Genomic DNA, 27,314 nt, shown 5'->3' on the forward strand with positions numbered 1-27,314 from the left:
AGAGATTACACCTGAAGCCGTTTGCCTCCTATTTCAGCTAAGACTGAATGCTGGGTAGCATCCAGATCTTACGGCTCAGAGCAATGGTGGTCTCTTAGAGATTAACTCGTATGCCTCACGTTCGCTGTCATACAGCACTGCCGGATGTCGAGTAGTATTCAACGACTCATTATCTTTCTGCTTACAGCGACAATGAAGCGCCTCTGCTATATTGGCTCACTTAGCAGCTTCTGAGAAAGTGAGCTCAACATACCCAATATTTCTTCCACGATGATCATCGGAGCTCGAGTAGCCTTCTCTTTCAGACCGCCTGAAGAGTGAGCAGCTCGGGCTCGGGACCGTTCACTTCGATTCACTCATTTTCACGTGCTTGCACGTGCAAACTACTAGGACCCGCAACGTAGCTTCTTCCACCCTCTTCTCTTCCAGACAACCTTCTTTCACAACACCTCCCACCGCTCAACAACATCGACACTGATCAAGCACGACCTGCTTCGCGAATCATAACGCAGCCATGAAGCACGAAAGCGGTATCGAGGTCTACCTCATACCTGCCGACAACAATCCTCAACGACCTATGAGATTCCCAGAACTTCCTCACAATCAGGAGGTTGACGCGAAGAGCTCCGTCCTGTATGCCGGCGAGACCCAAGCAGAATATCGAGCTCGACAGATCTCTTGCTTTGTCAATCAAGACACGACTCAGCGATATAAGATTGTAGTGCGCTTTGAGCCGGACTACGACTTTGGGACTGCGACCGCAGTCCTTGTCGGCGTTGGCGTCGGCTACCATCGCGCGTATGAATGGTGGGACTCTGCCAGTAGGGCAACAAAGGCTCTCCACTCCGACAATGAGCCAAAGTTTGATTACTATCGGAAACATGTCGATGCAGTGATCGGCGGACAGCAGTTCATTTTGGAGGGCAAGGATGGAAATGGTTACGAAGTGCCTGAGTTCGACAGGCATTCGGATCTGGAAGGTACGTCGTGGTCGCTATGTATGTGATGGAGCGTTTGGGCTAAAGTGCTGCTACAGTGGACAAATTTTCACCCTATCCGATTCGAAAGGATGCATTTGATGATCATGACAATCCTGGTACTTTGACTGTCGTTGTACAGAAGGGCCATGTGAATTGGCCGGCAGAGGCAGAGATCTCGCGCAGAGATCAAAGGTCAGCCGATCATCGAAGCCAATATATCATTTCTCAGCTAACGATCTGTAGTCGACTGGAGATGCAGAACGCTCTCGTTGAGAAGCCTTGTGATGGATCGTCTTTCAAGCGCGTTCACAGCAAGAATGGCTGGAAGATTCGGTTTGAGTTCCGTCTGAGGTCGTGGGGTATGTCTGGGACATTTGAAGCAGGAGTCCGGTACTGACGAAGTGCTAGATCTTATGCACAGAGTCGAAGAAAGCTATCTGCTTACCCACCTACAACGTGATCCCGCCAGATATTCGAGAGTGCGTGATCACGATTTCGCAGCACGCGAAGAACAAGCTGAAAATGTACGACTCCAGCTCGAAGCAGGGTCTTTCGTGAAGGCGCCGAAACAAAAGACTCGCAAGTGTCCCGCATACCGTTGCATCAATACTTGCAGGAAGAGAACAGCTCGAATTGAGCCCAGAATAGACGGGGCCGAGGAGCTAGACATGCCTCGTGCCAAGAAGGCCAAAGGGTGCCTCGACTGCTCTGAGCTCAATGAACATGCGATGAATTATGTCATCTTCTCGAACAGCTATGCAGATCCACTGACAGCATCAAGTGCACACAATTATTGCGAAGGGTGCAAGAACCTGCCGGAGGAGGAGAAGTGGCGCTATGTGCAGCGAGATGGTCGGTGGATGCGGGTCCTCATCGATGATCCAGTCTCAAACCAGTCATCACAAGATGGGCAAGAGGATGGCGAGGAGACTTCGCAGCAAGACTTCAGTGCAAAGCAGATTCTGCCAGCAAAAGGCTCTACCCCTCAGCAACCGCTTCTTCCACTGGACCAGGATGACGAAGAGATCGTCAACATGGAGGAAAAGCTTAGTGCAAAAGAGACGCTGAGCAGCGGCAATGGGAAGTCGCGCACAGGAAAGGCGAAGAATCAGCCTGTCTCATTCGATTCCTCTGAGAATCAGGACACTGCGCAGGCCAAGTCGGGAATCCTGGAGGGCCCCGTCCCGGCCTCGAGTAGATACGCAACCCGTGATCCTGGTTACTTGGAGCCCCAAGGCACAGTACCGGATAACGACAGCGCAAGTGCGTTCATTACTGAGGCGCCACCGACTCTTCCTCACAGCAATACCGCCGCTCAGACCTATCACCGAAGCGATAGTGGAGGACTCATGGATCTCCTAAGCAGTCCCCTACGAGTCTCTACTACCCCTCCTAGACCGCAGCCCTCGAGGATGATTCACGGCGCCAGTGAAGAGCCCCTCTACCTCCAGCAGACCGCGCACCGAGGCCATTTCAGCCTGGCTGATTCACCGACATTCGCAAACAACACTGAGCAGCTGCCAGCAAGCCGTAAGCCACGTACGATCCTGGATCTGATGGAGGACAGAGCGGAAGAGAACCGAGGGGTCAAGAAGGAGCGCTCTGAGGTGGTCGAAGTCGAATATCAGTACACCCAGGTTGCCAAGCAGGAGAGTGAAGATGAGGACGAAGTCGAACTGCGCAACATTCGCCTTCGTCGCGAGGAGATCAAGCTGGAGAGAAGAGAAGCGGAGCTCGAGCGTAAGCTGAAGCTGAAGCAGAAAGCCGCGGCAAAGCCTCCGGTCAAGGTCAAGGTCAAGCAGGAGATCATTGAGATCGACTAGGAGCTCGACGCGTGAGTCCAGTGGCAGACCAGATGTGTATAGTAGCTGACCCGGGATCGGAGATCAGCCTAGCGAGGATGCGAAGTAGCGCCGCGAGAGAGCTGCAAGAGATACGACTTGCACGTGGCTTGTATCGAACTTGCACCTCCGCTCCATCGTGTGCCCCATTGCTCTTCAGATTCATATCGTTCATGCTAACACCGATCTCATTCCCTCCCACTCTTGACCATTCCCTGCTGACTCCCCTCCACATCTTCATCTGGATCTCTCCAAAACGCCCTCTCCACAGCCCTCGTCCTCAACTCCCAGACATCCTCGCTACTCCCTCCACGCTCCTTCTTCCTCTTCTCATCCCTCTCCTGATAGAACTGCACAATCGCCTCTTCCTTCTCCTTATCCGGCAACGTCCTCGTCCGCATACAAAACCAAAACGCACCCCATTGCTCCGAACAAGCTCTCAGATGTCCATAGCGATAGATGTCGTTGAATTTCCCGCCGAGGGATTGGCAGTAGAATGCTTGGTCGAATTGTTGCCGGCAGGACATTGTGCGTGGGAGGATTGCCGACGGAGAGATGTCGAGGCTGCCATCGGGGAGGAGGCGTGAGGTTGGTGGAGGTTCGTGGTAGGTTTGAGCTGGGAGGGCGGTGCGTTCTGTTTGTTGCTGGTCTTGTTGTTCGACTTTTGTGAGGGCTGAGAGGGCTTTGGTGGGATTTGTTGGGTCGGAGGAGGAGAATTCTTTGATGAGGGCGTCGAGTTCGGCGTCGGCGGCTTGTTCTCGTGTCGGCTGAGTGGTCGAAGAGGAAGATGGTGTAGGTGATGGGCGGCCGAAGATACGTAGACGTTGTTCTTCTGTCAAGGCTATCGAGCTTGCATTGTCGTTGCTACTTGGAGGTTGTGCTTCAGTCGGTGAAGGCTGTTTGGCAGCGTCGCCAGTGCTCGAAGACCATAGCCAGCCCATTGTGAGATGTGGAGGACGAAATGTAGCTGAGCAACGTCCAGAGTTGACGGACTTTCGCGTGTTCGCGACAGCTTCACGCGATGCCGGAAGCAAGTCTTGGCGCCATCACCGAACTTCACCTCTAGCGTACACAAGACCCAGTAGCACAAACTTTCGACATTCTCCTCGCCAGCGATCGAGACCATCTCATTCAGGCACTCGTACCATGTGATCGTAGCATCAACAGGGTCCTGTCACCAAGCTTGGCGTCTTCCGGGACCTCCGCGCATTGCTTCCATGCATCGGAAATTCCGTGATGTGCCTAGTTGCGAACTGCAAAACGAAAACTCGCTCACTTTGCAATCTCCCTCACGAATATGATTCCGCAGATGCGTTGCTGGTGTTGAGACAGAGCGCCCTAGCTACGCTGCACAAGACGGAGATACGAGGATCGAAAGGCACTTAAATACGCTCACTCAGCGATCTCTCGCGCAGACTGGAGTCCGCAGCTGTCTCGCTTGTCGACACAGAGCGCCTTAGCTACACTTCGTAAGGTGGAGGTACGAGAGTCGTTTTATGTTTTCCGGCAGTGGTCTGCCTCTCCATCTGATCTCGGAATATCATTGACCTCTGTGTGCACACGCAGACTTCATTAGTCGTCAAATCGTAACAAGAACAATAGTCTAGTCGCCAAAATGCCAATCCGACCAGCAACCTACTCGGACCTGCTTCCAGCATCCAAATGCCTTGCCCGAGCATTCAAAGACGAACCGCTATTCGGCCAATACATCCACCCTTATCGAGATCAGTACCCAGAAGACATGTACCTCCATTTCCTCCACAAACTCCGTAACGTCTGGGCGAGCCAAGATACGGATCAGTTTCTCCTCGTATCCTATCCAACCACCTCATCAGAACAAAGCTCAAGCTCGCCTTCTCAAGAAATCATAACCGGCATAGCTCACTGGACCCGCATGCGAGAACATCAGCCTCAAGATACTTTGTATCAGGCTTTATCAAAATCTGCCATGTCGGCATTCAACTACCTCGAGTCTTTCCTTTATCCCAACCGTGCCCAAGAACGCTCACGAGCAAACATCATGTCCGAATTCCCACCTTTCAGCGCTCACTTCTGGACTGGCTCTCGCGCTGAAGTATACGATCTCACACTCCTTGGCGTAGACCCTTCTGCGAGTGGGCAAGGACACGGACAGCAGCTCGCAGCTTGGGGTTTCGAGAAAGCGAAAGCCGAGGGAGTGGGATGTTCGGTCGTGGGAGCGGAAGGGACTGAGAAGTTCTATCGAAAGTGTGGGTATGATACCGTGGCGGGCGGGGTGTCGGATGCAGGAGGGGAGAAGAATCCGCTTGTAAGAGAGGGTATCAAAGGCGGTTTGGTGATGTTTTGGGATAATGGGAGGAGCTTGGATGGGGTGCAGGAGTATAGGGAAAGGTAGAAGAGCCGACGGGAAGATGTTGTAGCCCTCTGGACTCTCGCGGAGAAGGCGATGCCAGCCCTTGTGCAGTTGTTCTCTGAAAAAGTCAAGCCCGTGGTCAGCCTCGTGGGCTGGGAAGCGTCAGTCTCACCAGAGAAAGCGCGCATTCGAGCGATCGCTTGGGAGATGTCAGCTCAAGGTCGCAACCGCTTTTTCAATTCGTCCCAGGGCTAGCTCAAGGAGCAGAGACCTTCCAATTAATTCAGAAGAAGCTATACCTGCGGGCATATCTCTAGGCAATATCTAGGACGCACTTTTTGGCCTTGGCCAGCCTTGTAAGCGTCGAATGCTCCATTCTGCCAGAGAAAATTGTGCTGTCTGGCAATTGTCTGGGGAGAGACCATTGCACTCCTTGTGATATCGGAGCAGATACCTCTCTTTGCTCAGCACAATGCTTCAGCTCTACGGCCTTCAAGTTCCACATCGGCCAAAACAGAGCCTACCTCGAAAGCGCAGAGCTACTGCTAGTAAGATCCGCTCCGCGATAGGCACAGCCTCAGACCTGAGTGATAGAACTACTCACAAGAGCACGATCAGGTTGACTCTGTGAAATGATTCCAAGCTGAAAATTGTGCAGCGGCGAAGGCAGTGGCTCACATTTGCGCTGATGGAAAGAATCAGGTTGGCCGAAAAGTACACTCTGAGTTGCCAAATCGAAGTGCATGCTACCCACTCCAGCAAGTAATAAAAGTCGGAAGACAGTGCAATAACGATTGTACCTCCGCAAATCCCCCACTCTTAGGACTTTCCTCAGCAGCGAGGATGGTGGCTCACAGTTGTGCTCTTGTGGCGAGACAAACTCGTTCGTAGAAAGACATGGCCATGTACCGATTTAAATTATTGGCCAAACCTGCAAAATGTGGAAATCAACGGTGGGGAAGACGGAATAGGACAAAGCCATCTCATCTTGAACTTTATATACATTGGCGAAGGTCACATAGTGACAAAAGAAAAATATTATGCCAGTAACTCTACAATTGGCTCCACACTGAAATTGACTCAGCAGCGAGGATGGTAGCTCAGAGCCGAGCCATCGAGGCGAGAAAAGGTTGCTCATGGCGGTAAGAAATAGCAAAATGGAAAGGTCGTGGAAATAAAGCGGTCGAGATTCCGATGCATACCAGGACGAACGAGATAGAATGGAAGAGACAGACGGGATGATAGCAGAGACTCTGCAAGTGTCTCCAGGCTCAAATACGTGCAGCAGCATGGGTGATGGCTCACAGTCGTGCTGTGGAAGCGAAGCAAGGCGATCACACAAGCACATTTGACTATGACGATGGAAGCGATGCAAAACAATAATGGCGAATAGAAAGGAAAATGAAACGGAACAAGATATTTCTTTTGAACTTCTTTTTCATTGCTAGCTTCAGCTCAATGATCTCTTCTCTATCAAGCATTCACTGCAACAGCTACATTACAGTCAAGGAAAAGCACCCCAATGAAGAGGGCGCAGCTTTTTTCCATGTCATCCCAAGTCATGAGTCCCATGTCATCATGCTCTAAAAACCCTGTATGAACGCCATGCCATGCAAGTCTCCAGTGGTATCATATCGAATCAGAAGAGGAAATGCTCTCAACAACGACAGTCAAGCTATGTTGCGTGTGGTGTGATGATGCATTTAGTCGACCTCCTCGACGGTTGGGCCGTCATCGCCTCCGGCACCGCCAGCGCCGCCTGGGCCGCCAGCACCTGGGAAGCCGGCACCACCTGGCATACCACCTGGCATGCCACCCTCGCCACCAGCACCGTAGAGCTTCATCATTATTGGGTTGGCGACAGACTCGAGATCCTTCTGCGAGCTCTCGTACTCGTCCTTGGTGGCGGTCTGGTTGTCGTCTAGCCAAGAAACAGTCTCGTCGATCTTGGCTTTGAGGGTCTCCTTGTCGGAGGCCTCGAGCTTCTCCTCGGTCTTTGGATCGCTGAGGGTGGTGCGGAGCGAGTAGGCGTAAGACTCAAGGGCGTTCTTGGCCTGGATGCGGGCCGCCTCAGCCTCATCTTCCTCCTTGTACTTCTCAGCCTCGGCCAACATGCGCTCGATCTCCTCCTTGGACAGACGACCCTTGTCGTTAGTGATGACGATCTTGTTTGTCTTGCCGGTACCCTTCTCGAGGGCGGAGACGTTCATGATACCGTTGGCATCAACGTCGAAGGTGACCTCGATTTGTGGGACACCACGTGGAGCAGGTGGAATGCCGGTAAGCTCGAACTTGCCGAGCAAGTTGTTGTCCTTAGTGCGGGCACGCTCACCCTCGAAGACCTGGATCAACACACCAGGCTGGTTGTCGGAGAAGGTGGAGAAGACCTCGGACTTCTTGGTTGGGATGGTGGTATTACGCTTGATGAGAGGAGTCATGACACCACCGGCAGTCTCGATACCGAGAGACAACGGAGCGACGTCGAGCAAGAGAATCTCGTTGGTAGACTTGCTGGAGGTGTCACCGGAGAGAATGGCAGCCTGGACGGCGGCACCGTAGGCGACAGCCTCGTCTGGGTTGATGGAGCGGTTTGGCTCCTTGCCGTTGAAGAAGTCGGAAACCATCTTCTGGATCTTGGGGATACGGGTGGAACCACCAACGAGGACGATCTCGTGGACGGAAGACTTGTCGATCTTCGCATCTCTGAGAGTGCGCTCGACTGGCTCCATAGTGGAACGGAACAGGTCCTGGCACAGCTCCTCGAAACGAGCACGAGTGATGGAGGTGTAGAAGTCGATACCCTCGTACAGCGAGTCAATCTCGATAGAGGTCTGAGCAGAGGAAGAGAGAGTGCGCTTGGCACGCTCGCAAGCAGTTCGGAGACGGCGGAGGGCACGAGCGTTGGCGGTAAGATCCTTCTATAGAATTGTTAGTAAATGTTCATGGGACAACAACGATGGCAGATATTGCTTTGACTTACCTTATGCTTGCGTTTGAACTCGTTGACAAAATGGTTAACTAGACGGTTGTCGAAGTCCTCACCACCCAAGTGTGTGTCACCGGCGGTAGACTTGACCTCGAAGATACCCTCCTCGATTGTGAGAAGAGAGACATCGAAGGTACCACCACCCAAGTCGAAGATGAGAACGTTGCGCTCGCCCTCGGTCTTCTTGTCGAGACCGTAGGCAATGGCAGCGGCAGTTGGCTCGTTGATGATACGGAGCACGTTCAAGCCAGCAATGAGACCAGCATCCTTGGTTGCTTGTCTCTGCGAGTCGTTGAAGTATGCTGGGACAGTGACAACAGCGTTGTTGACGGTGCCACCAAGGTATGACTCTGCGGTCTCACGCATCTTGGTGAGGACCATGGATGAAATCTCTTCTGGGGAGAATGTCTTCTCTTCGCCCTTGAACTCGACTTGGATGACAGGCTTGCCGGCCTTGTCGATGACCTTGAAGGGGAAGTGCTTCATGTCGGCTTGCACCTCTGGGTCGTTGAACTTGCGTCCGATTAATCGCTTGGCGTCGAAGACTGTGTTGACTGGGTTCATGGCGACTTGGTTCTTCGCGGAGTCACCGATGAGACGCTCGGTGTCTGTGAAGGCGACAAACGAGGGTGTTGTGCGGTTACCCTGGTCGTTGGCGATGATTTCGATGCGGTCATCTCTGAAGATACCCACGCACGAGTACGTGGTACCCAAATCGATACCGATGGCTGGTGCCATTGTGTCTGCGTGTGTCGAAAGCGGATGTGGGTGTTCGGGTTGGTGATGAGATTAGAAGAAGGTGTGTGAAGTGCGCAGAAAGACTCGTGGGAGAGGTAAGAGTCGAATATGTGTGATGTTGTGTGGGTGAAAAGTTGAATGCGGCGAAGATGATTCTTGTACCTGCTGCAGCTGCTGCGGGTGGGCCAAATTTTTGAGAATGTTCGACGAGCTTCCACCTGCTTCTCCTAGCCACCAGTCGCCTCTGGATGCCTCCAGACACCGCCAAAATTGACGAGACGCCACGCGACCGCTCCAGCAGTCTGAATCAATTGATTAGAATCTCATCGAATTGTTCACAGGCAGCCAGAGGCATCACTTCTGCCGCATCTTCACCTTCACTTCTTCTCCAGAATCTATGGAATGTTCTGAGGACGGGCTATGAGATCATCGCGCTAAACCTAATTCGTCCGCGTGGTACAACCTGAGGCATTCCAAGAAAAAGTCAGACAGCACATCGCCATCGCCATGGAGACGTGTATAATCTACTACCGCCGACAGAACACCGAAAAACACTGCTCTCTCATATCGATACTGTCTGACGCAGCGTTATGGGCTGCCCGACTGCACTGCAAGTGACGACCTCCTAGCAGCGACGTCACCAATTTCCGCGTCACCCCATCGCTCGGGCCAAAGTGGGTACGCCGTCACTTCTTGGTTGCAGACATCACAGCAGGGAACCGTGAAAAGTTCCAGAGGGCTCTACAATGAGCCAGAATGGATATTGTTCCGGCCTGTGGATTGAGCTGAGTATGCAGAAGACTTCCGCAAACTCGCAATGCACTTTGGCCGCCACTCTCAACTAAGTCATCTCGATCCTTAACGCAAGTAGCACTATCACGCAGAACTCCTTCGAGGTAGGCCGGATTTTAGAGCATTACTGGAGTCTTGAGAAGCGGAACGGTCTATTCATTCTATGTATGGCTGACAAGAACAAGTCTCTGTCCCAAATCGCGGTCCGGGCAAAGGAAAGCCAGAGTAGAAGATCTCCTATGCTCCATTCAAGTACAACCCTCAACTGGCACACTCCTTCTTCGACTTTCGCCATTGCCACAAGCGCAGGGGAGAATTATCAAAGCCCATTTCACGGGCGAGCGTCGCACCTTCCATTTCGACCCACTCTCCTTCCTGCATCACACCCTCCATCCAAAAGCCCTCAATCTCCTCTTCAGACTCTCATATTTCCCACTCAGTACCGCCTTCTCCCTTCTCAACTGCTCCTTTTCCTGCCTGAGCATCGACTTCTCTGCCTTCAACTGATCTCTTTCTTGCTTCACTCTTCTGATCTCTGCTCTCTGGTTGGAAAGCTCGTCTTCTCCATCGAGTACGCGACGGCGAAGTTGGATAAGCTCAGCTTTGAGAGTCGGAATCTGGGAGTTCAAGTCAGCAACGAGGAGGAAGTCTGTGGAAAGAGCGATGCGCCTTACGTCCGTGCCATAATACTGACGGCACCACTCATCGACGGATATCTCACGCTGCTGTCCGTGGTGGCGATGGCGCGGCGGCATGGTGTTTTCGATCGTTCTTCTCTGATTCTGTTGCAGTGATGGGAACAGAGATCCGATGCTGGCGATGGCCGTCTTATGACCCTGAAGAATCGTAACGCAATCGAAGAGCAAGCGAACTCGAGATCTGGTGCATTGTTCTGGTCTCAGGCTACGACATGTCTTCACTTTACTCAACAAAGACAGAAGCTGCGGAACAACAGTCGGACTCAACTCGAGCGTTCTCTTCTGTTCCAACAGCGCCCTCATGATGAGCAGCGCCACAACCAAATATCGGACGGCCTCTGAACCGGCTTCATGGTGCCCGAGTGACTGGTTTTGAACCTCGTGTTGCATGAAGCGAACCCTGCAAACGACTTCCGCGACGCTTTCGTACCAAAATTGACGGCAGAGCAAGGTTGCTGCATATCATGGCAAGCTGGACTTTTGTGCAAGCGAATGCTGAAAGTGCTTAGCGTTTGTTGGTTTGTGAGAAGCATAGCCGCTTCCGCCCAGGGGAAAACTTGAGGCCGCCGAGGTGAGAAAACAATGTTGGCGAAGGACGCAGGCCGCCAGCGGCTCTCGAGTGGTGCCTGAATCCTTCGGAGCACACTTCGCATTTCCATACTTTGAGTCTAACTAGTACTTCCAAGCACCCCGCCGACACTCCAACTTCAGTTCTTACAGGAGCTCTGTGGAGAAGATTCTGTAGCCCCCTCACATCCTCAATGTTCGCGTCGCTCGACAAGATAACCGCAGAATATGACATCCATATCCCACACCAACGAGACACCAACCCCGGAATCATCCCCATTCCTCTCCCTTTCTGCAGAACTCCGTCTCCAAATCTACCACCACCTCGTAATCGCACGCCACCCCTTCTTCATCGGCCGCTGTCAGGAGAAAACTAGAAAGAAATATCGCAAACACCGCTCAACGACCATAGGAAGAAGTCCACGAGATTCACTCTGCTCCCGACGTTTGAAATACCCCCCACCAATCCGTGACGACAGCAAAGAATGCCGACCAGTTCAACCACCCATCACACGAGTCTCCCGTCTCATCCGCAAAGAAGCCATCCCAATCTTCTACGCCGAAAACGAATTCTGGCTCATCCACAACGAATTCTCCCCAAGAAAAGAATGCAATCCATTATTCCGCGATCGCAACAGTCCATACTACAAAGCTCAAGGCGGACTATATCCTCCTGCCTTTGACCCATCCTCTCCTTGGCCTCCTTCGTCAAACAGCGTACCACCAACAACATCATCCTCACCCTCCCCACCCCGCGCCTTCTCCCACTGGCTCTCCCAAACGCCCCCCTCCCTCATCTCACAAATCCAATCCGTCTCCCTCTGCGGCTACGGCGCCACCTGGCCCAACCGCTACAGAATAATTCTCAACCTCAAAACTCTCAAACTTCTATCTGTGAGATATTATACAACCTACGGAGAAGAACCTCGTCACGGTCCAGAAATAGAATCGAGATTGAGAGTGGAGATTCAAGAGGTTTTGGATCAGGAAACGAAGAAGGAGGAAGAGCAGAAAAAGAAAGGGAGAGACGGGTTTGGGATTTTGATGGAGTTATTGAAGAGATTAGATTGGATGTTTGAGATTATGGAGTGGCAGGAAGATGATATTCCGGAGGGGTATGAGGAGGATAGGCCACTGGGGGAGGGGTGGGAGTTTGAGTGGTAGGCAAGGAAAGGTAGGACGGAGAAGGGAAGAGAGAAGGAGGAGAGACAGTGAAGGGAATGAGGCCTATGCATCGTTCTGGCTGTTCTATTCTTCGTATGTCAATGCATCGTTCATCTGCTGTAGAAATATCTGCACTGCAACTCAATTACTCAAAACCAAATGGTATGTCCCAAGCGGCTTATACGCCACCCAACGCCACGCTCTTTATCCAATTCGCACACACAACACACACAAAACATCTGTCATTCATCTACACTCAAACCCCCAAATCCGAATTCGTCCTCGAAGCCCTCTCTGTCTCCACAGTAACACTCACATCCCTCCTGATAATCGGATCCTCATCACTCTCAAAGATCCCACTCGGCGGCCTCTTCGCATTCTTCCCTTTACTCGCAGCATCATGAAAAGCTCCGACCCTATAATCCCCACTCTTAGGCCCCATTTGATAATTTCCATTTTCCTGATCCTGTCGACTTCGTGAAGCAAAACTTCGTTGTCCACTTCTCGAAGCATTGCTTCGTTGCTGTCTCGAGGAGCCTCCCGAACCGCTTTCGGGTCCTGTACGATTGATAGAGCGCACGAGACTGCCGAGATTGTATCCTCCACCGAGACCTCTCTTTTCTGAAGAAGGATCGTATCCGAGCTCTTTATTGTATCCTCGGACGAAAGTTTTGATTGTGGGGATTGTGGTTGCGATGAGGCTATATCCGAGACAGACTTGTTGCCAGACGAGGACGTCTGCGATTGCGAGGCCGGGATCGTCGGAGTTGACGTATTTATCTATCCAGACTCCGTGGAGGGCGGCGAAGACGGCGCAGATGAGGCGGAAACCGAAGGCGAAGACGACGGTGGTTTTGATTCGGCGCTTCATTTGGAGGGGCCAGACGAGGCAGATGGCCAGGCCGACGTAGATGCATTCGAGGACGGCGTCGAAGCTGATGACGAGTTCCCAGCGAAGGAGCTATGTTTCCATCAGCATGTGTGAGTGTGAGCGCCTTGCGTTGCGACTGTCTCACCTTGTGCACGCATCGCGTTGGGCCGTAGAGAATGCGATTCGGACCACATTCAACACTGATCCCCAACGCGCTTCCCACTCCCCATGCCACTGTGAGAGCAACGGCCACCTGACAGGCCATCCACGCAGCACTGTGATCCCGCGATAACAGTCTCTTCAAGAACACCACCACGCTCAACTTGCTCAGCATCATGCTCGCAATGAACAGAATCTCGCTCGTCAGCACTGAGCGACCCAGCGTTTGCGCGTAGCTTTCCGTCAGCAACGTGCTGCTCCGTCCCACACCTCGATTTAACCCGACAAAGATTGCGATGTATTGCGCGATAGCCACGAGTGTTGATAGTCCGATGAGGTAGTCATCTTTCCCGAGAGCGTGCGCTTTAATCTGGAATCGCGTGGCCAAAGTGATGACGGTGAACATCAACGACAGGATCGCAGCAACCCATACCACGCCTGCGCGGTCCGTGTCTGTGACGGGCGAAAAGGTGTACGTTGTCGCCGCCATCGTGTCCTCCTCTCTCTTTCCTCCGGACGTCTTCGGCTTTCCGCTATTCGTGCTGCGTCACTCGTTCCTTTGCGCCGATGGCTCGTGGTATGCTCCTACTTCGCATCATGCGAAGGCTGTCATCGGTGCTGCAGTGTACAGAGGTGAGAGAATAGAAGCAGTAAGGAAACCATGCGTGATCATCAAAGGAACCTACAGAAGTGATCTCCGTCGAGCTGCAGCAATAGTCGCAATCCCTCAACGGCCGCGCCGCACCAGCACGAGCTGAGAGGTGAGAGCGCAGAAGAGCGGGCCTGCCCAGACACAGAAAGAGGGCAAGTCCCGCAGGCAGGCCTAGACGGTCGCACTACGCACCGGCAGACCCGAATTGAGCAGCAGCACCATGTTTTGTGGCGCACTCGGCTGCCAGCGTATGGGGACGGGAGTTGTCAAATAGAGTGGTTATGACCGAGCGCGGCCGCGGCGACGAGAAAGTCTCCCCATGTCGTCTGCAGAGGGCTGCTGTGAAGATTCGGGGTGATGCTGGGAGGAGTCTGCGCAAGTGCAAACGGATGGGCGAATGGGAGAGAGCGAGTCGACGTGTGCAGGACGGAGCGGAGCCCCAAGAGAGGATGTCGAGGAACACGGCGGAGATGGTGGTGGATTCGATGTTTTGGCTGCGTCAAGTCCAATAGCGAAATTGCGATGGCGGAGATTCTGCGGACGTCGTGGATTTGGACGTGTTGCTAGCTGAAAACTGCCTAGTTTGACGTCTGGACGTCGTTCCTGACCTACCACGCACGATCATCGACTGCCACCTCGAGTCAGGAAGTGCGCTTCTTCGTCAACAAGCCTTTGTCTGTGTCGGCACGGCCTGCGCGAGTGATGGAAGGCTGCCGGACATGCACGCTGCGAGTCGTCAGGAACACCATCCACAGCCTGGGGTTCCCAGTCTCAACCGCAAGAACTACGCGTCTGGTTCAGTAGACCTCACTCTCCGACTGCAGATGTGAAGACTACAAGCTCTACTACTGTGAACGAACTCAATGGCTCTCACTCTGACGATCACGCCCGGAATAATCAGCTTTCAATCGCTCCGCGTGTCAAGAACAACCACCCAGCCAACCATGTGATCGGCGTTCCTCCGTGACGCCACGCATTCATACCTAACGCTCGACATGAGTCGTCGGCGCACAGTTCGCTGCTGCCAGATCGAAGAAGCAGACATGTAATCGGTGTGCTCGCGCTGCGGAGGGGCCACACAAAGACATCATTGATGTGAAAGGTAGGTCTTTGCTTGACTGCATACTACTAGTAGTAGATCATGGCTTGTTGTGTTGTGCATCCGCTTATGTGAGGTTCGATTGCTACTCTTTCACTACATCCTCCGCAGTCTCCTCCGGCTTTGAGTCTATGGACTCTTGGGCCTCGAGATGAGGTTCAAAGATGGCTTCTCCGTCTTGCTCGTGTGGGCTGTGGCTTTCACGGGCGTGCAGGTCGCTGGGCAGACACTGGTAGACGATACTGCTGTGAGCGGGTTGTCGACGTGTGTGGTACGTGTTGGACCTACGGCATCAAGAAACGCGCGACGCGCTGACCAGACATATCATAGCTTCAATGCACAAGCACAGTCTTCAATGCCTACGACTGCCAACCTTCGCAACCATGTTTCTGCGAGAACATGGAAGTACAGAACGCCATGATGGAATGCTTGAAAGTCAACGACTGCCCATTCTCGGATCAATTGGCCTCTTCCAGATTTCGCGCATCCCGATGCGCTACTTCGACACGCGATAGATCCCAGCTGTTATCCATTGTCGCCTATGTCTTATTCGCGGTGGCTACCATTTTCACAATTGCGAGACTCGTGGCACGACTTGCCGGAGCAGGCTTCGGATGGGATGATTTTGTGGCAGTCGCGAGCTATGCACCATTGGTCGGCTTCTTCGTGGCAGGATATTTCACATTGCAGAACGGCATGGGCAAAGAAATCTGGACATCAAGCCTCAGTGATGTCGTGGACTTTACCAAGGTGGGCAGGAATGGAGTGAAGGTACATGGACAAGCTGACAGGAATAGTGGTTCTACATTGCCAGCGTACTTTACGTGCTTGTTATCTTTAGCACAAAAATATCACTGGTCCTCTTCTACCTCCGAACTTGGCCGACTGCTGGAGGTCTGCGGAAACTTTGGTGGATATCCTTGGGCGTGCTGGGAGCTGCCTTGATCAGCTTCGAGGTCTCCGTCATCGCTCAATGCCGGCCGATAGCATCGCAGTGGAACTCTTTGCAGGATCCAGACTTGCAAGGTCAATGCGTTGACAGACAAATCCTACTCTGGGTATTGGCCGCAGTCGACATTGGGTTCAATGTGCTCGTCTTGCTTTTGCCTATCAGAAGTATAATCAGGATGAAGACAACACTCTGGACTACAATCGGGTGAGTCAAACGATATGCAGTACAGCTGTGAGAAACTTACTGACGCGTTGACAGAATCCTGTTTGTCTATCTGGTCGGCCTTGCAGTCACTGCAATCAGTATTGTCAGGATATTTCACGTCCGCGATTTTACGTCAACCTTCAACACAACTTACAGCTACAGCTTTCTCGGGTTGTACAGCGGCATTGAAGTCTACTTAAGCCAAATCTGTTGCTGTGCTCCTGGGATAGTTGGTCTGGCAACAAGACTATCCACATCGAGTTTCAGCTCTCTCGGCTCCAAGAAGTCCTCTCGAGACAGTATCAGAATCAGCGCCCCTCTTCAGGCTGCCGAAAGGCACGACTTCGCAACTATCAACACTCCGCGAGAAGCTCCTTCAGACTTGGAGAAGGCCAAGTACTCGGGCGATGGCGATTACATGTTCGACGACGAGGACGGTGCTCCCCCGCCTGTCATCCAAAGATCATCCCACAACTCACACGCCCTCGCCGCCAAAACATCCTTCGAACCCATCATCGAAAGAGTGTCCAACTCACGATCTCAACGGCCCATGACCTATCGCAGTTCCGCCACAACCGCAACACGCAACTACCGCGACTCCGGCACTGACGCCCGAACTCCAGACATCCTTTATCAAGATCACCAAAACCAACTGCGCCTCGAAATCCACGACCCACCAGATGAGCCCATCAAAGCCAAACTCCAGTACGTCGACAAGGCCTCCGGCGTCCACGATCTCGAACTCCACGGTCGTCCTCGCTCCCAACAAGGAGGCCCCTTCCTCACTCGCCCGAGCACCGCAATCCTCGCAAACTCCGCTCCAATTCGCCCCAACATCGATCCCTCCCCTGGAAGCGAGGAATTCACAACCACAACAACCTCATCCGACTACGACGACGACACCTCTACAACCTCAAGCCGCAGCATCTCCACAATCGATTCTCCAGCAACAACATCCGCCCCACCTCCAGCTTCTTTCTTCTCACCACCCGTGAACCAAAACAAAGCTTCAGACTCAACACCTACCACCTCAACCCTCTCTCCTCGCCTCAGCGCCCTCCTCCAACAATCCAACAACCTCCTCAACAGACAACCTTCCCTCACAGCAATGGGTCCAACGAAAAGACCCGCATCCTCATCCTCAGCACGACCCTCTCTTACCGCAATGGGTCCAACAAACCCCAAAAGACCCGAATCCTCATCTTCAGCAGCGACAGCTACAGCTTTACCTCCCGTGATACCGGGATCAAAAAGAAATAGTAACAGTACAACTACGACTACAAATCCGAACACGAATACAAATCTCGCTACTCCCCGCCCCGGAAACGGAATCCAAGAAGAAGACCGCACAATTTCCGAAGAAGAAAAACTAGCCGATTTAGCCAATGCGCGTGAAAATATGGCAGAAGAGGGCGGGATGTCCGGAAATGGAGGAGGTGGAGTTTCTGTGATCCCAAACAATAATGGTTCATCGCATACACTTTCGACAATCGGGTAGTTCAGAGTCTACGAGTTGCGGAAAAGGGAAAGGAAGGGAGGAAGTGAAGTGAACGAACATGGAAAAAGAAGACGGACGTAGAAAACAAATTGTAATAATGAACGGACAGAATTTCAAAATTAGGAGGAACACTGATTGGATGGGGGAATTGAGAGCTCGCTTTCGCTCTCTCTGAGCTCTGGTGGGTGGTTTACTCTTTCATGCCGTGCTGTTCTATTCTATGCTGCTGAAAGCAGCGAATGCAAGGCCACGGCAAAGCGGAATTTCTGTTACAATCTCACACACATCACGACCGATCACGAACGTGTATTATAGTTTTATAGTTCAAGCGACGCCAGGGCGTTCAATATTGGTGCAAATATGTATATTCATGCAGCGAAATCAAGTTACTTCTCAATCCCAAACGCAGAATCAGAATCGAGATCAAAATCATAGATATGTGCAAAAGCATATAAAAAGTCAAATACAAGACCCATCCCCATTTCACATCGATTCATTTTTGCTCTTTTGTTTCTTGTCAAAATCGTGAAGATCGTAAGTTAATTTCCCCTTTCGTCCCGCAAATTCCGATGTCGTAGTGATCCGCTCCCGTCATCGTACACAACGTGCATCCGCTTGTGAAAGATTAATGCATAGGCCCGGAATGCTTCGCCAAAGCCCGTGCCAATGTTCCTCTATGAATTCCTCGTAACGCTTTCAAAAGGGTATCTGTAGCGGCGGAGTAAGACCTGAAAACCGCTCCGTATGTGCGAGGTAAATCATCAATGCTGAAAAGTAAACTCGTCTCAGTCTGCTGTACCGCTGATTTATGCGGCGGCAGTGATGAGCTCCTTTGGCGCGTCCTGTTGCTTGGAGAGGAGCTCATATGGTGGTCGCTTGACAATACCACCAGTGACCGGGAGCATGGTGCCGACGCCAGTGAGGTAGGAGTCGACGTCGCGAGCGCACATGCGGCCCTCGTTGATACCCCAGACGATGAGCGATTGACCACGTCGGCAATCACCAGCGGCAAAGACACCGTCAATGTTGGTGGTGTAGTGTCCTGGTGGGGTCTTGATGTTCTTGCGGCCGTCGAGCTCGATCTGGCCCTCGAAGACCTTGTCTTCTGGGGACAAGAAACCCATGGAGATGAGGATGAGCTCAGCTGGGAAGAACTCCTCGCTGCCTGGAATCTCCTTCATGTCCCAACCACCACTGGAGTTCTTGGTCCACTCCAGGCGCTTGATGTTGACACCCTTGACGTTTCCGTTGCCATCGTCGACGAAGTCCTTGGACATGATGCAGAACTCACGTGGGTCACGGCCCATGTGGGTCTTGACCTCGGTGTGACCATAGTCGACACGGTAGATACGAGGCCACTGTGGCCATGGGTTGTCGTTGGCACGCTGGGCCGGTGGTTGTGGCAGAAGCTCAAAGTTGATGACCGACGTGGCACCATGACGAACGGAGGTACCAATGCAGTCATTACCAGTGTCACCACCTCCAATGACAATGACGTTCTTGCCCTTGGCGGAGATGTAAGCGTTGTCGGCAAGCTCAGAGTCGAGGAGCGACTTGGTGTTCTTGTGCAAGAACTGCATGGCGAAGTGGATACCGTTCAAGTCGCGGCCTGGGATCTTGAGATCACGAGCAAGAGTCGAGCCAGTGGCCATAACCACGGCATCGTTCTCCTTGCGCAGCGAGCCCATAGTGACGTCGCCCTCGCCAACGAAGATACCGGTCTTGAACTCAATGCCCTCATCAGCCATGAAGTCGACACGGCGCTGAACAACGTTCTTGTCGAGCTTCATGTTAGGGATACCGTACATGAGCAGACCACCGACGCGGTCAGAGCGCTCATAGACGGTGACGGAGTGACCGGCCTTGTTGAGTTGATCGGCGCAAGCAAGACCAGCTGGACCAGATCCAATGATGGCAACCTTCTTGCCGGTGCGGATCTTAGGTGGTGTTGGCACCATCCAGCCCATCTCGAAACCGCGATCGATGATGGCGCACTCGACCGACTTGATGCCGACTGGGTCCTCGTTGATGCCGAGAACGCAAGCACCCTCGCAAGGAGCTGGGCAGACACGACCTGTGAATTCTGGGAAGTTGTTGGTCATGAGCAGCCTGTTCAAGGCGTCCTTCCATTGACCTAAACGCGACGTCAGCATAAACTAATCTCGCCTGCGTGCCTTGCACGACCGTTAGTAATAGGAAGCAACATACCTTGGAACACCAATTCGTTCCACTTTGGAATAATGTTGGAGATGGGGCAACCGGTGTCAGACTGGCAGAATGGCACACCACAGTCCATGCATCGAGCAGTCTGGTACTTGAGCTCGTCTTCGTTGAGACGGCTGCTGAGCTCAGCCCAGTCGCGGGTCCTGGTCTTCGCAGGGCGGTACTTCTCAGCGCGGCGCTGGTACTTCATGAAACCCTTGGTCTTGTCAAGAACAAGCGATCGCTTCTTCTCGCGGGCGGCATCGGAAACACTCTCCTCGAGATCGCCCAGGCTGGCCTTCTTCTTCTCAGCAGCATGTTCGTGTTCGCGAGAGGTCTCGTGGAGGTTGCGGACGGCATTGCCTGGGAGGATTGGCAGAGGGTACTCGGCCTTTGCCGCGGCGGCCTTCTTCTGTGCCTCTTCTTCCATGACGCGCTTGTAGTCAGTTGGAAGAACCTTGACAAAGTGTGGCAGGGCACGGTTGAAGTCGAGCAAGATGCGGGCAGCCAGCTCAGAGCCAGTGTAGTGATGGTGGTCCTCGATGAGACCGCGCAGGAAGGCAATCTCATGTGGGTCCTCGAGACCAGAAAGCTCAACCATCTCCTGGTTGACCTTACCCTCGAAGTCCTTGTGCAGGTCGAGAACGTAGGCAATACCTCCAGACATACCAGCAGCAAAGTTGCGACCAGTGCTGCCGAGAACGACAATGCGACCACCAGTCATGTACTCGCAACCGTGGTCACCAACACCTTCGACGACGGCAGTGACACCAGAGTTGCGGACAGCGAAACGCTCAGCAGCAACACCACGGAAGAAGCAAGTACCGGCAGTAGCACCGTACAAGCAGACGTTACCGATGATGACGTTCTCTTCCGCCTTGAAGACCGACGTGCGGGATGGGTACACGATCAGGCGACCACCAGACAGACCCTTGCCGACATAGTCGTTGGAGTCTCCCTCGAGCTCGAGGGTCACACCAGGAGCGAGGTAGGCACCGAAAGATTGGCCAGCCGAACCACGGATGTTGACGTGGATGGTGTCGTTTGGTAGACCCTTCTCGCCGTAGCGCTTGCTGATCTGGTAAGAAAGCGTGGCACCGAGTGCACGATCGGTGTTGACAATATCGCACTCGATGCGGCATGGGAGACCCTTCTCGAGGGCCAGCTCAGACTCGGAGATGAGCTTGTTGTCCAGGCGAGTGTGAAGCTTGTGGTCCTGCTTGCGGACGTTGTAGGTAGCAACGCCAGATCGCAAGGTGTGGGCTGGAGTCAAGATCAAGCTGAGATCGATGTTCTCAGTCTTTGCGTTGCGAAGATCCTCGCGGACCTTGAGCATCTCAGTGTGTCCGACCATCTCGTTGACGGTGCGGAATCCAAGCTTCGCCATGACGGCACGCAGTTCGTTCGAGACGTAGTAGAAGAAGTTGATCACATGCTCTGGCGTACCCTTGAACTTCTTCCTAAGCTCAGGATCCTGGGTGGCAATACCAACTGGACAGGTGTTCACTAAAAATACAAGTCAGTATGTGTTCTGATATCTCTGAATTTGAAAGTGCAACGATCGTTCGTGAGTCGCACATTGTCGACCACAGAGCGACTCATTGCCTTCAGAGAGTGGGGAGAAAGGAAAAAGTCTTGCTTACAATGACACTTTCTCATCATAATGCAGCCCATGGCGATAAGAGGAGTAGTAGCGAAGCCGAACTCCTCAGCACCGAGCAGACAAGCGAGTGCGACATCGCGGCCAGTACGAAGCTGACCATCAGTCTGCACAATGACACGACCACGAAGGTCGTTGAGGACCAAAGTCTGGTGAGTCTCGGCGAGACCCAACTCCCATGGTAGACCAGCGTATTTGATACCAGTCCATCGCGAGGCACCAGTACCTCCATCGTGTCCAGAAATCAGAATGTGGTCAGCCTTGGCCTTGGCGACACCAGACGCCACAATACCGACACCAGTCTCAGAGACAAGCTTGACAGATACTCGTGATCGTGGGTTGGAGCACTTCAAGTCGTAGATCAATTGCTTCAGATCCTCAATGGAGTAAATGTCGTGGTGAGGTGGTGGAGAGATGAGACCGACACCTGGGGTGGAGTGACGGGTCTTGGCGATAGGGCCCGAGACCTTGTGTCCAGGAAGCTCACCACCCTCACCAGGCTTAGCTCCTTGAGCCATCTTGATTTGAAGCTCATCAGCATCGGCAAGGTAGTTGCTGGTGACACCGAATCGTCCGGAAGCAATCTGCTTGATGGCAGATCTCATGGTGTCGCCATTTTCCATTGGCAGAGATCGCTCTGGGTCTTCACCACCTTCACCAGTGTTGGACTTGCCTCCAAGTCTGTTCATGGCGACAGCAAGAGTGGAGTGAGACTCCATGGAGATGGAACCGTACGACATGGCACCGGTGACGAAGCGGCGCACAATCTCGGTCCATGGCTCGACCTGCTCGATTGGAATTGGGGTAGTAGCCTCGAAGTCGAAGTCGAGAAGTCCACGAAGTGTGCAGTTCTTGATCTGCTCATACTCCGATCGAGAGTAAGCTTCGTAGGACTTGTCGTTCTTGTTGCGAACAGCGTCCTGGATGTTGGCAATCGACACTGGGTCGTTGACGTGTGGCTCACCACCGTCACGCCAGTGGTACTCTCCAGTCTCAGCAAGACCTGGAATCTCGCGAATGTCGCGGGAGGGGAAACCCTTCTCGTGGAGGGCGAAAGCATCCTGGGCGATGAGCTCGAAAGTCATACCCTTGATACGAGTGGCAGTTCCCGTGAAGCAGCGGTCGACGACAGAGTCATCAATACCAAGAGCCTCGAAAATCTGGGCGCCCTTGTAGGATTGGAGGGTCGAGATACCCATCTTGGACATGACCTTCAGGATACCACCATCGCAAGAGTGCTTGTAGTTGTCGATGAGCTTCTCTGGGCTGATCTTCTTGCGGATCAGGCCCTCGCGATCAAGCTTGAGAATGCACTCAATGGCGAGGTATGGGCAGACTGCGTCAGCACCATAACCAACGAGGACACACATGTGGTGCACCTCACGAGCCTCAGCAGTCTCGACAACGAGCGCAGCCTGAGCACGCCATCGGTTGCGGACCAAGTGGTGGTGAACCATACCGGTGGCGAGAAGAGCAGACACAGGAACGCGGTCGGTTGAAGTCTTGCGATCAGAGAGAACGATGATCTTATCGCCGTTCTCAATGGCCTCGCCAGCAGCCTCACAGATGCGGTCGAGAGCCTCGTAGTAACCAGCAATGCCCTCCTTCTTGGGGAAGGTGATGTCGATGGTAGCCACACTCCAGTCTGGGTGCACAGACGGGATCTGGTTGAGGGCGTTGAATTCCTCAACCGAGAGCATTGGCGATGGGAGGTACAGTCGGTGGCATTGCTCCTTGTTGATCTCGAGCAAGTTGCCTTGTGGACCGACATAGGAGCCCAACGACATGACGACCGCCTCACGAATAGGATCGATAGGTGGGTTCGTGACCTGCGCGAACAGCTGGCGGAAGTACTCGTAGAGCAGACGTGGCTGCTGTGCCAAGCAGGCCAATGGTGCATCGTTACCCATGGATCCAAGAGCTTCCTTGGAGTCTGCAGCCATAGGAGCAAGAAGCAGAGAGACTTGCTCAAGAGAGTAGCCAAATGCCTTCAGTCGAGGGTCCTCATTGACCGTGTCTTCGGTGAGCTTGAAGGACAGGTCTGTGCCGTTGTCCAACAGCTTCTTGTAAATGTCTGGCAAGACAAGCAGCTGTGCGTCAAGCCAAGATCGGAAGTCCTGGCGAGATGACACAGTCTCCTTGAGCTCAGCATCGTCGATGATTCTGCCTGCCTGCGTATCGACCAACAGCATGCGTCCTGGCTGCAGTCTGCCCTTTTGGACGACGGTAGATGGATCAATGGTGATGGTGCCGACTTCAGATGCGCAAATGATGCGATCGTCGTCGAGGACGTAGTATCTGCAAGGACGCAGACCATTTCGGTCGAGATTGGCACCGCAATAGCGGCCATCCGAAAATGTGAATAGGGCTGGGCCGTCCCAAGGCTCCATCATGCATGCTGCCCACTCGTAGAAGGCTTGCTTTGCACCATCGATGGTCTCGTTGCCCTGCCATGCCTCAGGCACCATCAGCATCACGGCTTCTGGGAGAGAAAGCACACCGTTGATGGTGAGCAGCTCCAGAACGTTGTCAAAGGCAGCGGAGTCAGAGCCGCCATCCTCGATAATTGGATAGAGCGATTCCAGGTCATCGCCGAACCACTCGGACTTGAGCACACCCTCACGGGCACGCATCCAGTTCTTGTTGCCTCGAAGCGTGTTGATTTCTCCGTTGTGTGCTGCCCATCGGAGTGGCTGGGCTCTGTCCCAAGATGGGAATGTGTTGGTCGAGAATCGAGAGTGCACCAATGCAAAGTGACCCTCGTAATCGACGTTGACCAGATCATGGTAGTAGTCGTACACCTGGACTGGCGAAAGTTGTCCCTTGTAGACAATGTTCTTGTTGCTCAGAGAGCAAATGTAGAACCAATTGTGCAGGCCAATAATGTGGGTCGCACGCTTTCGGAGCACGTACAGCTGTCTCTCGAACACCTGCTCGTCGTACTTCTCGTTGAAGTCGGCTGGAACTTCCTTCCCTTGGCCGTAGACAGACTTGGAGACAACGAAAGGCTGCAGAATGATCGGCTCTCGCGAGCTGGCTGCTGGGCCGAGGAGTGTGCTGTCCTTCGGCACCTCTCGCCACCCAAGCACCCGCAGATCGAGTTGGTCCGCAATGTCTTCGAATTGTGCGAGCGTCTCCTTCAATGCCTCCTCTTCGGGCTTGAAGAAAACGTTGCCCACAGCATATTTGCCAAGCTCTGGTAGCTGGAAACCCTGCTCTCGCTCAAAGTTTTTGACGAAAAACTTGTGTGGGATGGAAGTCATGACGCCAGCGCCATCACCGTCTCGTGCATCTGAACCCACCGCACCTCGGTGGGTCATGTTGCAGAGCAGGTTGCGTGCTACCACTCGTTAGCCTATTGTCGCCACACATACCATTCCTCGGAACGCAATGCTCACCATCTGTGACAATTTTGTGGCTCGGCTTGCCCTTGATGTGGGCAGCGAAACCGACACCGCAAGCATCCTTCTCAAGCTCTGGGTCGTAGAGACCCTGCTTCAATGGCAGCGCACCAGCCCATGACTTATTCTCGGGGGTGTTCTGGTAAGGATAGACATTGACGGGCTCTTCTTCAATCTCGTGGTCGTCGGCTGGTGGCTTTACATCGTCGGCGAAGGAGACTCGACCCATTCTATCGGCGTAATGCCGAATGGTTCGAGGATGGGGTAGGTGTCGCTCGTTGCGGATCGGCAGTGTACAGAGCTCGTGTCTGCTATCGGGTGGTGTGATGTGTGAGGGCGTGTGTGCAGCGCTATGTGGTGGGAGAAGGAGTTAGTGCTGAATGAGAAGGTATGTAGAGAACGCCACCGCTCGTGACAATAATGGCCAGATGGGTGAATGTGCTTTCTTTCACGTTCACGGGAGTCCGGGCAGAAGCGGAGGGGAGCAGGTGGAATTTCAGCAGCGGAAGCGGTCGAGATGCGGGATCGGCCAGGGTAGGTGCAGAAGGTAAAGCTCGCTGGAGGTAGAGCCAAGTCGTGGTGCAGCGGTTCTTGGTGAAACGGGATCTGCGGAGAGATGATGTCGACGACTGTATCGCTGTGCTCGGCGGCTTCCGGTTTGGGGAAAGAAGAAAGCAGAGTTTCGCTGATTCGCGACCGAGATAACGTATCGAGCGATGCGCAGCCGGAATGTAGCCTTTCGTGGGGGAGCAAGGCAGATCGCGAGTCGCAGACGGGTGCACGTGGCAGAGCAATAACACTTTCCGGGCTCGTGGCAAGGCGCGCAGACAGGCAATGGACGACCAACGATGGCGGAGGCAGGCAGCAGCAGTCGCCGCGGCGTTTCAAGTGACTTACCCGTCAGAAGTGCGGTGAGGGAGCGGCAGCAGGGTGTGCGGTGCGAGTGCAGTGTGCCGGAGGGAGAGGAGAGGGAGCGGTAGCAGGAAGAAAGACCGTGATTGCGCGCGGGCACAGTGGCTTTTCTCTACAACCAAGCCGTTGTGCAGTGGGGATCGAGTGAAATGCGCCTAACTGCAATTATACCGTCTCCACCTCCTCCAAGCAGCCGCTGTCGCTGCTGCTCAGGGCAACGCCTGCTGGCCGCTGGACAGCAAATGCTTGCTCGGCTCGGACGGTGGCTGCTGTGCTGCTGGCCGACTACTGCGCTGCGATGGGTGCAGCGAGAAGCCGTCTGCTCAACGAATATGACCACGCTACGCCTCTCTCAATGGATGACACTGACATCCCACCTCACCTCGGCCACCTGCCGAACTCCCAATTTCTCCAGACGGCCTCCCTGACTCGCCCTCTTCACCTCCATCACTGCCACCCGCGTGCTTGGGTCGCCGTCGCATGGTGGGCTGCGCTGTGTGCACATCATTTCCGCGACGTGAGAGGCGACGTGGAGACTGCTGACCGACTCCACGTAGGCTCGGCCATACAGACAGCTCTGGAAAATAATTGTTCTGTGCTACCCTGGCCTTCCCCAGCCTGGCCAGCGACGAGCTAGCATTTAGCCTCGCAGCTTCAACCTGCATGCCACGGCCTTAGTGGTCCTCGCACCCACCATCCCAAGTCGCCTCTGCACGCTTGACGGCCACCTTCGCGCCTGTCGCTGCGCAGGCCCGAGTTCTCATTTGCCAACTGAATCTCGCTGCGAGCACAATGACTTCAGCGGGTGCAAGTGCCGTGAGATTGCCTTGCATATCGTGCCGCCAGCGCTGAGCTTCTCTCGCCGTAGCTTATTCCCTCCCATGCCCATTGGCCGGAAATGCCCCCTCGCCTTTTTCCGTGGAGTAATTCGCACCTGTCACTCGGACCTGGCCACCTTATCGCTGCCACATGAAAGGCTCGATATAGGAAATGCTTGAACATAAACCACCTGCATATGGCATTCTTCGCTCCCACCACCATTTTGCACATCTTCGCCTCTGCGATGCAGCCTTGCAGCCGCATCACCGCAAGTCATCATGACGGCGGGGACCTCTCCCAATGTTTTGACACACATAAATGCATCATGTCTCGTACTTTCGACGCCAGCGATGGGCGATCACTCTCCCTGGTCGTCCATCCGTCGAGCTGACTGCAACGGCAAAATGCTCGGCGGGAACTGCTGGTTCGAGTGAACGCGGAGATCGGGAGGATACGGAACACAGAACCGGAGGCCAGACAGAATGCCTCCGCGACGATTATTCGCGACCGCAGGAAAATTTGCCCCTCAGCCCGATGTCGGACACATGTCAAATACACTCTAGTCGCTTCGTACAATTATGCAGGAGTGCCACGGGAAGCAGAAACGGGCGAGGTGCGACGAACCGACTCACAGTAGCTCGCCTTTCACATGAGAGCGCCGCCCAGGGTCGATCGTCGAGACTAGTCGACCAGCTCGCGAAATCCCGATGTACTGCCTACACTTTCTTTCACTCGAGTGACAGGTGGGGAGATCAGCTGGCTCTGCAGAACACGACATTGCAAGGAC

The 27,314-nt window shown here is 53.6% G+C and overlaps 8 protein-coding genes across 8 annotated transcripts; 4 read left to right on the forward strand and 4 right to left on the reverse strand.

The window, feature by feature from the left end:
- Positions 1 to 514: 514 nt before the first annotated feature.
- Positions 515 to 2,803, forward strand: CKM354_000007600 (uncharacterized protein; the record flags this gene model as incomplete). Its single annotated transcript, XM_044795158.1, has 3 exons — positions 515 to 980; positions 1,037 to 1,339; positions 1,389 to 2,803. 3 exons carry the CDS (start codon positions 515 to 517, stop codon positions 2,801 to 2,803), a joined length of 2,184 nt encoding a protein of 727 aa, XP_044651093.1.
- Positions 2,804 to 3,009: 206 nt separating this feature from the next.
- Positions 3,010 to 3,762, reverse strand: CKM354_000007700 (uncharacterized protein; the record flags this gene model as incomplete). Its single annotated transcript, XM_044795159.1, has 1 exon — positions 3,010 to 3,762. One exon carries the CDS (start codon positions 3,760 to 3,762, stop codon positions 3,010 to 3,012), a length of 753 nt encoding a protein of 250 aa, XP_044651094.1.
- Positions 3,763 to 4,436: 674 nt separating this feature from the next.
- CKM354_000007800 (uncharacterized protein) lies at positions 4,437 to 5,195 on the forward strand (the record flags this gene model as incomplete). Its single annotated transcript, XM_044795160.1, has 1 exon — positions 4,437 to 5,195. The coding sequence occupies one exon, from the start codon at positions 4,437 to 4,439 to the stop codon at positions 5,193 to 5,195; it is 759 nt and encodes a 252-aa protein (XP_044651095.1).
- Positions 5,196 to 6,856: 1,661 nt separating this feature from the next.
- CKM354_000007900 (uncharacterized protein) lies at positions 6,857 to 8,877 on the reverse strand (the record flags this gene model as incomplete). Its single annotated transcript, XM_044795161.1, has 2 exons — positions 6,857 to 8,071; positions 8,134 to 8,877. The coding sequence occupies 2 exons, from the start codon at positions 8,875 to 8,877 to the stop codon at positions 6,857 to 6,859; spliced, it is 1,959 nt and encodes a 652-aa protein (XP_044651096.1).
- Positions 8,878 to 11,162: 2,285 nt separating this feature from the next.
- Positions 11,163 to 12,098, forward strand: CKM354_000008000 (uncharacterized protein; the record flags this gene model as incomplete). Its single annotated transcript, XM_044795162.1, has 1 exon — positions 11,163 to 12,098. One exon carries the CDS (start codon positions 11,163 to 11,165, stop codon positions 12,096 to 12,098), a length of 936 nt encoding a protein of 311 aa, XP_044651097.1.
- A 256-nt stretch (positions 12,099 to 12,354) lies between these two features.
- On the reverse strand, positions 12,355 to 13,618 carry CKM354_000008100 (uncharacterized protein; the record flags this gene model as incomplete). Its single annotated transcript, XM_044795163.1, has 2 exons — positions 12,355 to 13,059; positions 13,115 to 13,618. The coding sequence occupies 2 exons, from the start codon at positions 13,616 to 13,618 to the stop codon at positions 12,355 to 12,357; spliced, it is 1,209 nt and encodes a 402-aa protein (XP_044651098.1).
- Positions 13,619 to 15,030: 1,412 nt separating this feature from the next.
- CKM354_000008200 (uncharacterized protein) lies at positions 15,031 to 17,533 on the forward strand (the record flags this gene model as incomplete). Its single annotated transcript, XM_044795164.1, has 4 exons — positions 15,031 to 15,150; positions 15,210 to 15,629; positions 15,677 to 16,035; positions 16,090 to 17,533. 4 exons carry the CDS (start codon positions 15,031 to 15,033, stop codon positions 17,531 to 17,533), a joined length of 2,343 nt encoding a protein of 780 aa, XP_044651099.1.
- Positions 17,534 to 18,339: 806 nt separating this feature from the next.
- Positions 18,340 to 25,025, reverse strand: CKM354_000008300 (glutamate synthase (NADH); the record flags this gene model as incomplete). The annotated part of the gene is made up of 4 exons (XM_044795165.1): positions 18,340 to 19,667; positions 19,742 to 21,241; positions 21,379 to 24,735; positions 24,794 to 25,025. 4 exons carry the CDS (start codon positions 25,023 to 25,025, stop codon positions 18,340 to 18,342), a joined length of 6,417 nt encoding a protein of 2,138 aa, XP_044651100.1.
- Positions 25,026 to 27,314: the final 2,289 nt, after the last annotated feature.

Source organism: Cercospora kikuchii (genome assembly GCF_019650295.1).
Source record: "Cercospora kikuchii DNA, contig_00001, whole genome shotgun sequence".
Taxonomy (NCBI): Eukaryota; Fungi; Ascomycota; class Dothideomycetes; order Mycosphaerellales; family Mycosphaerellaceae; genus Cercospora; species Cercospora kikuchii.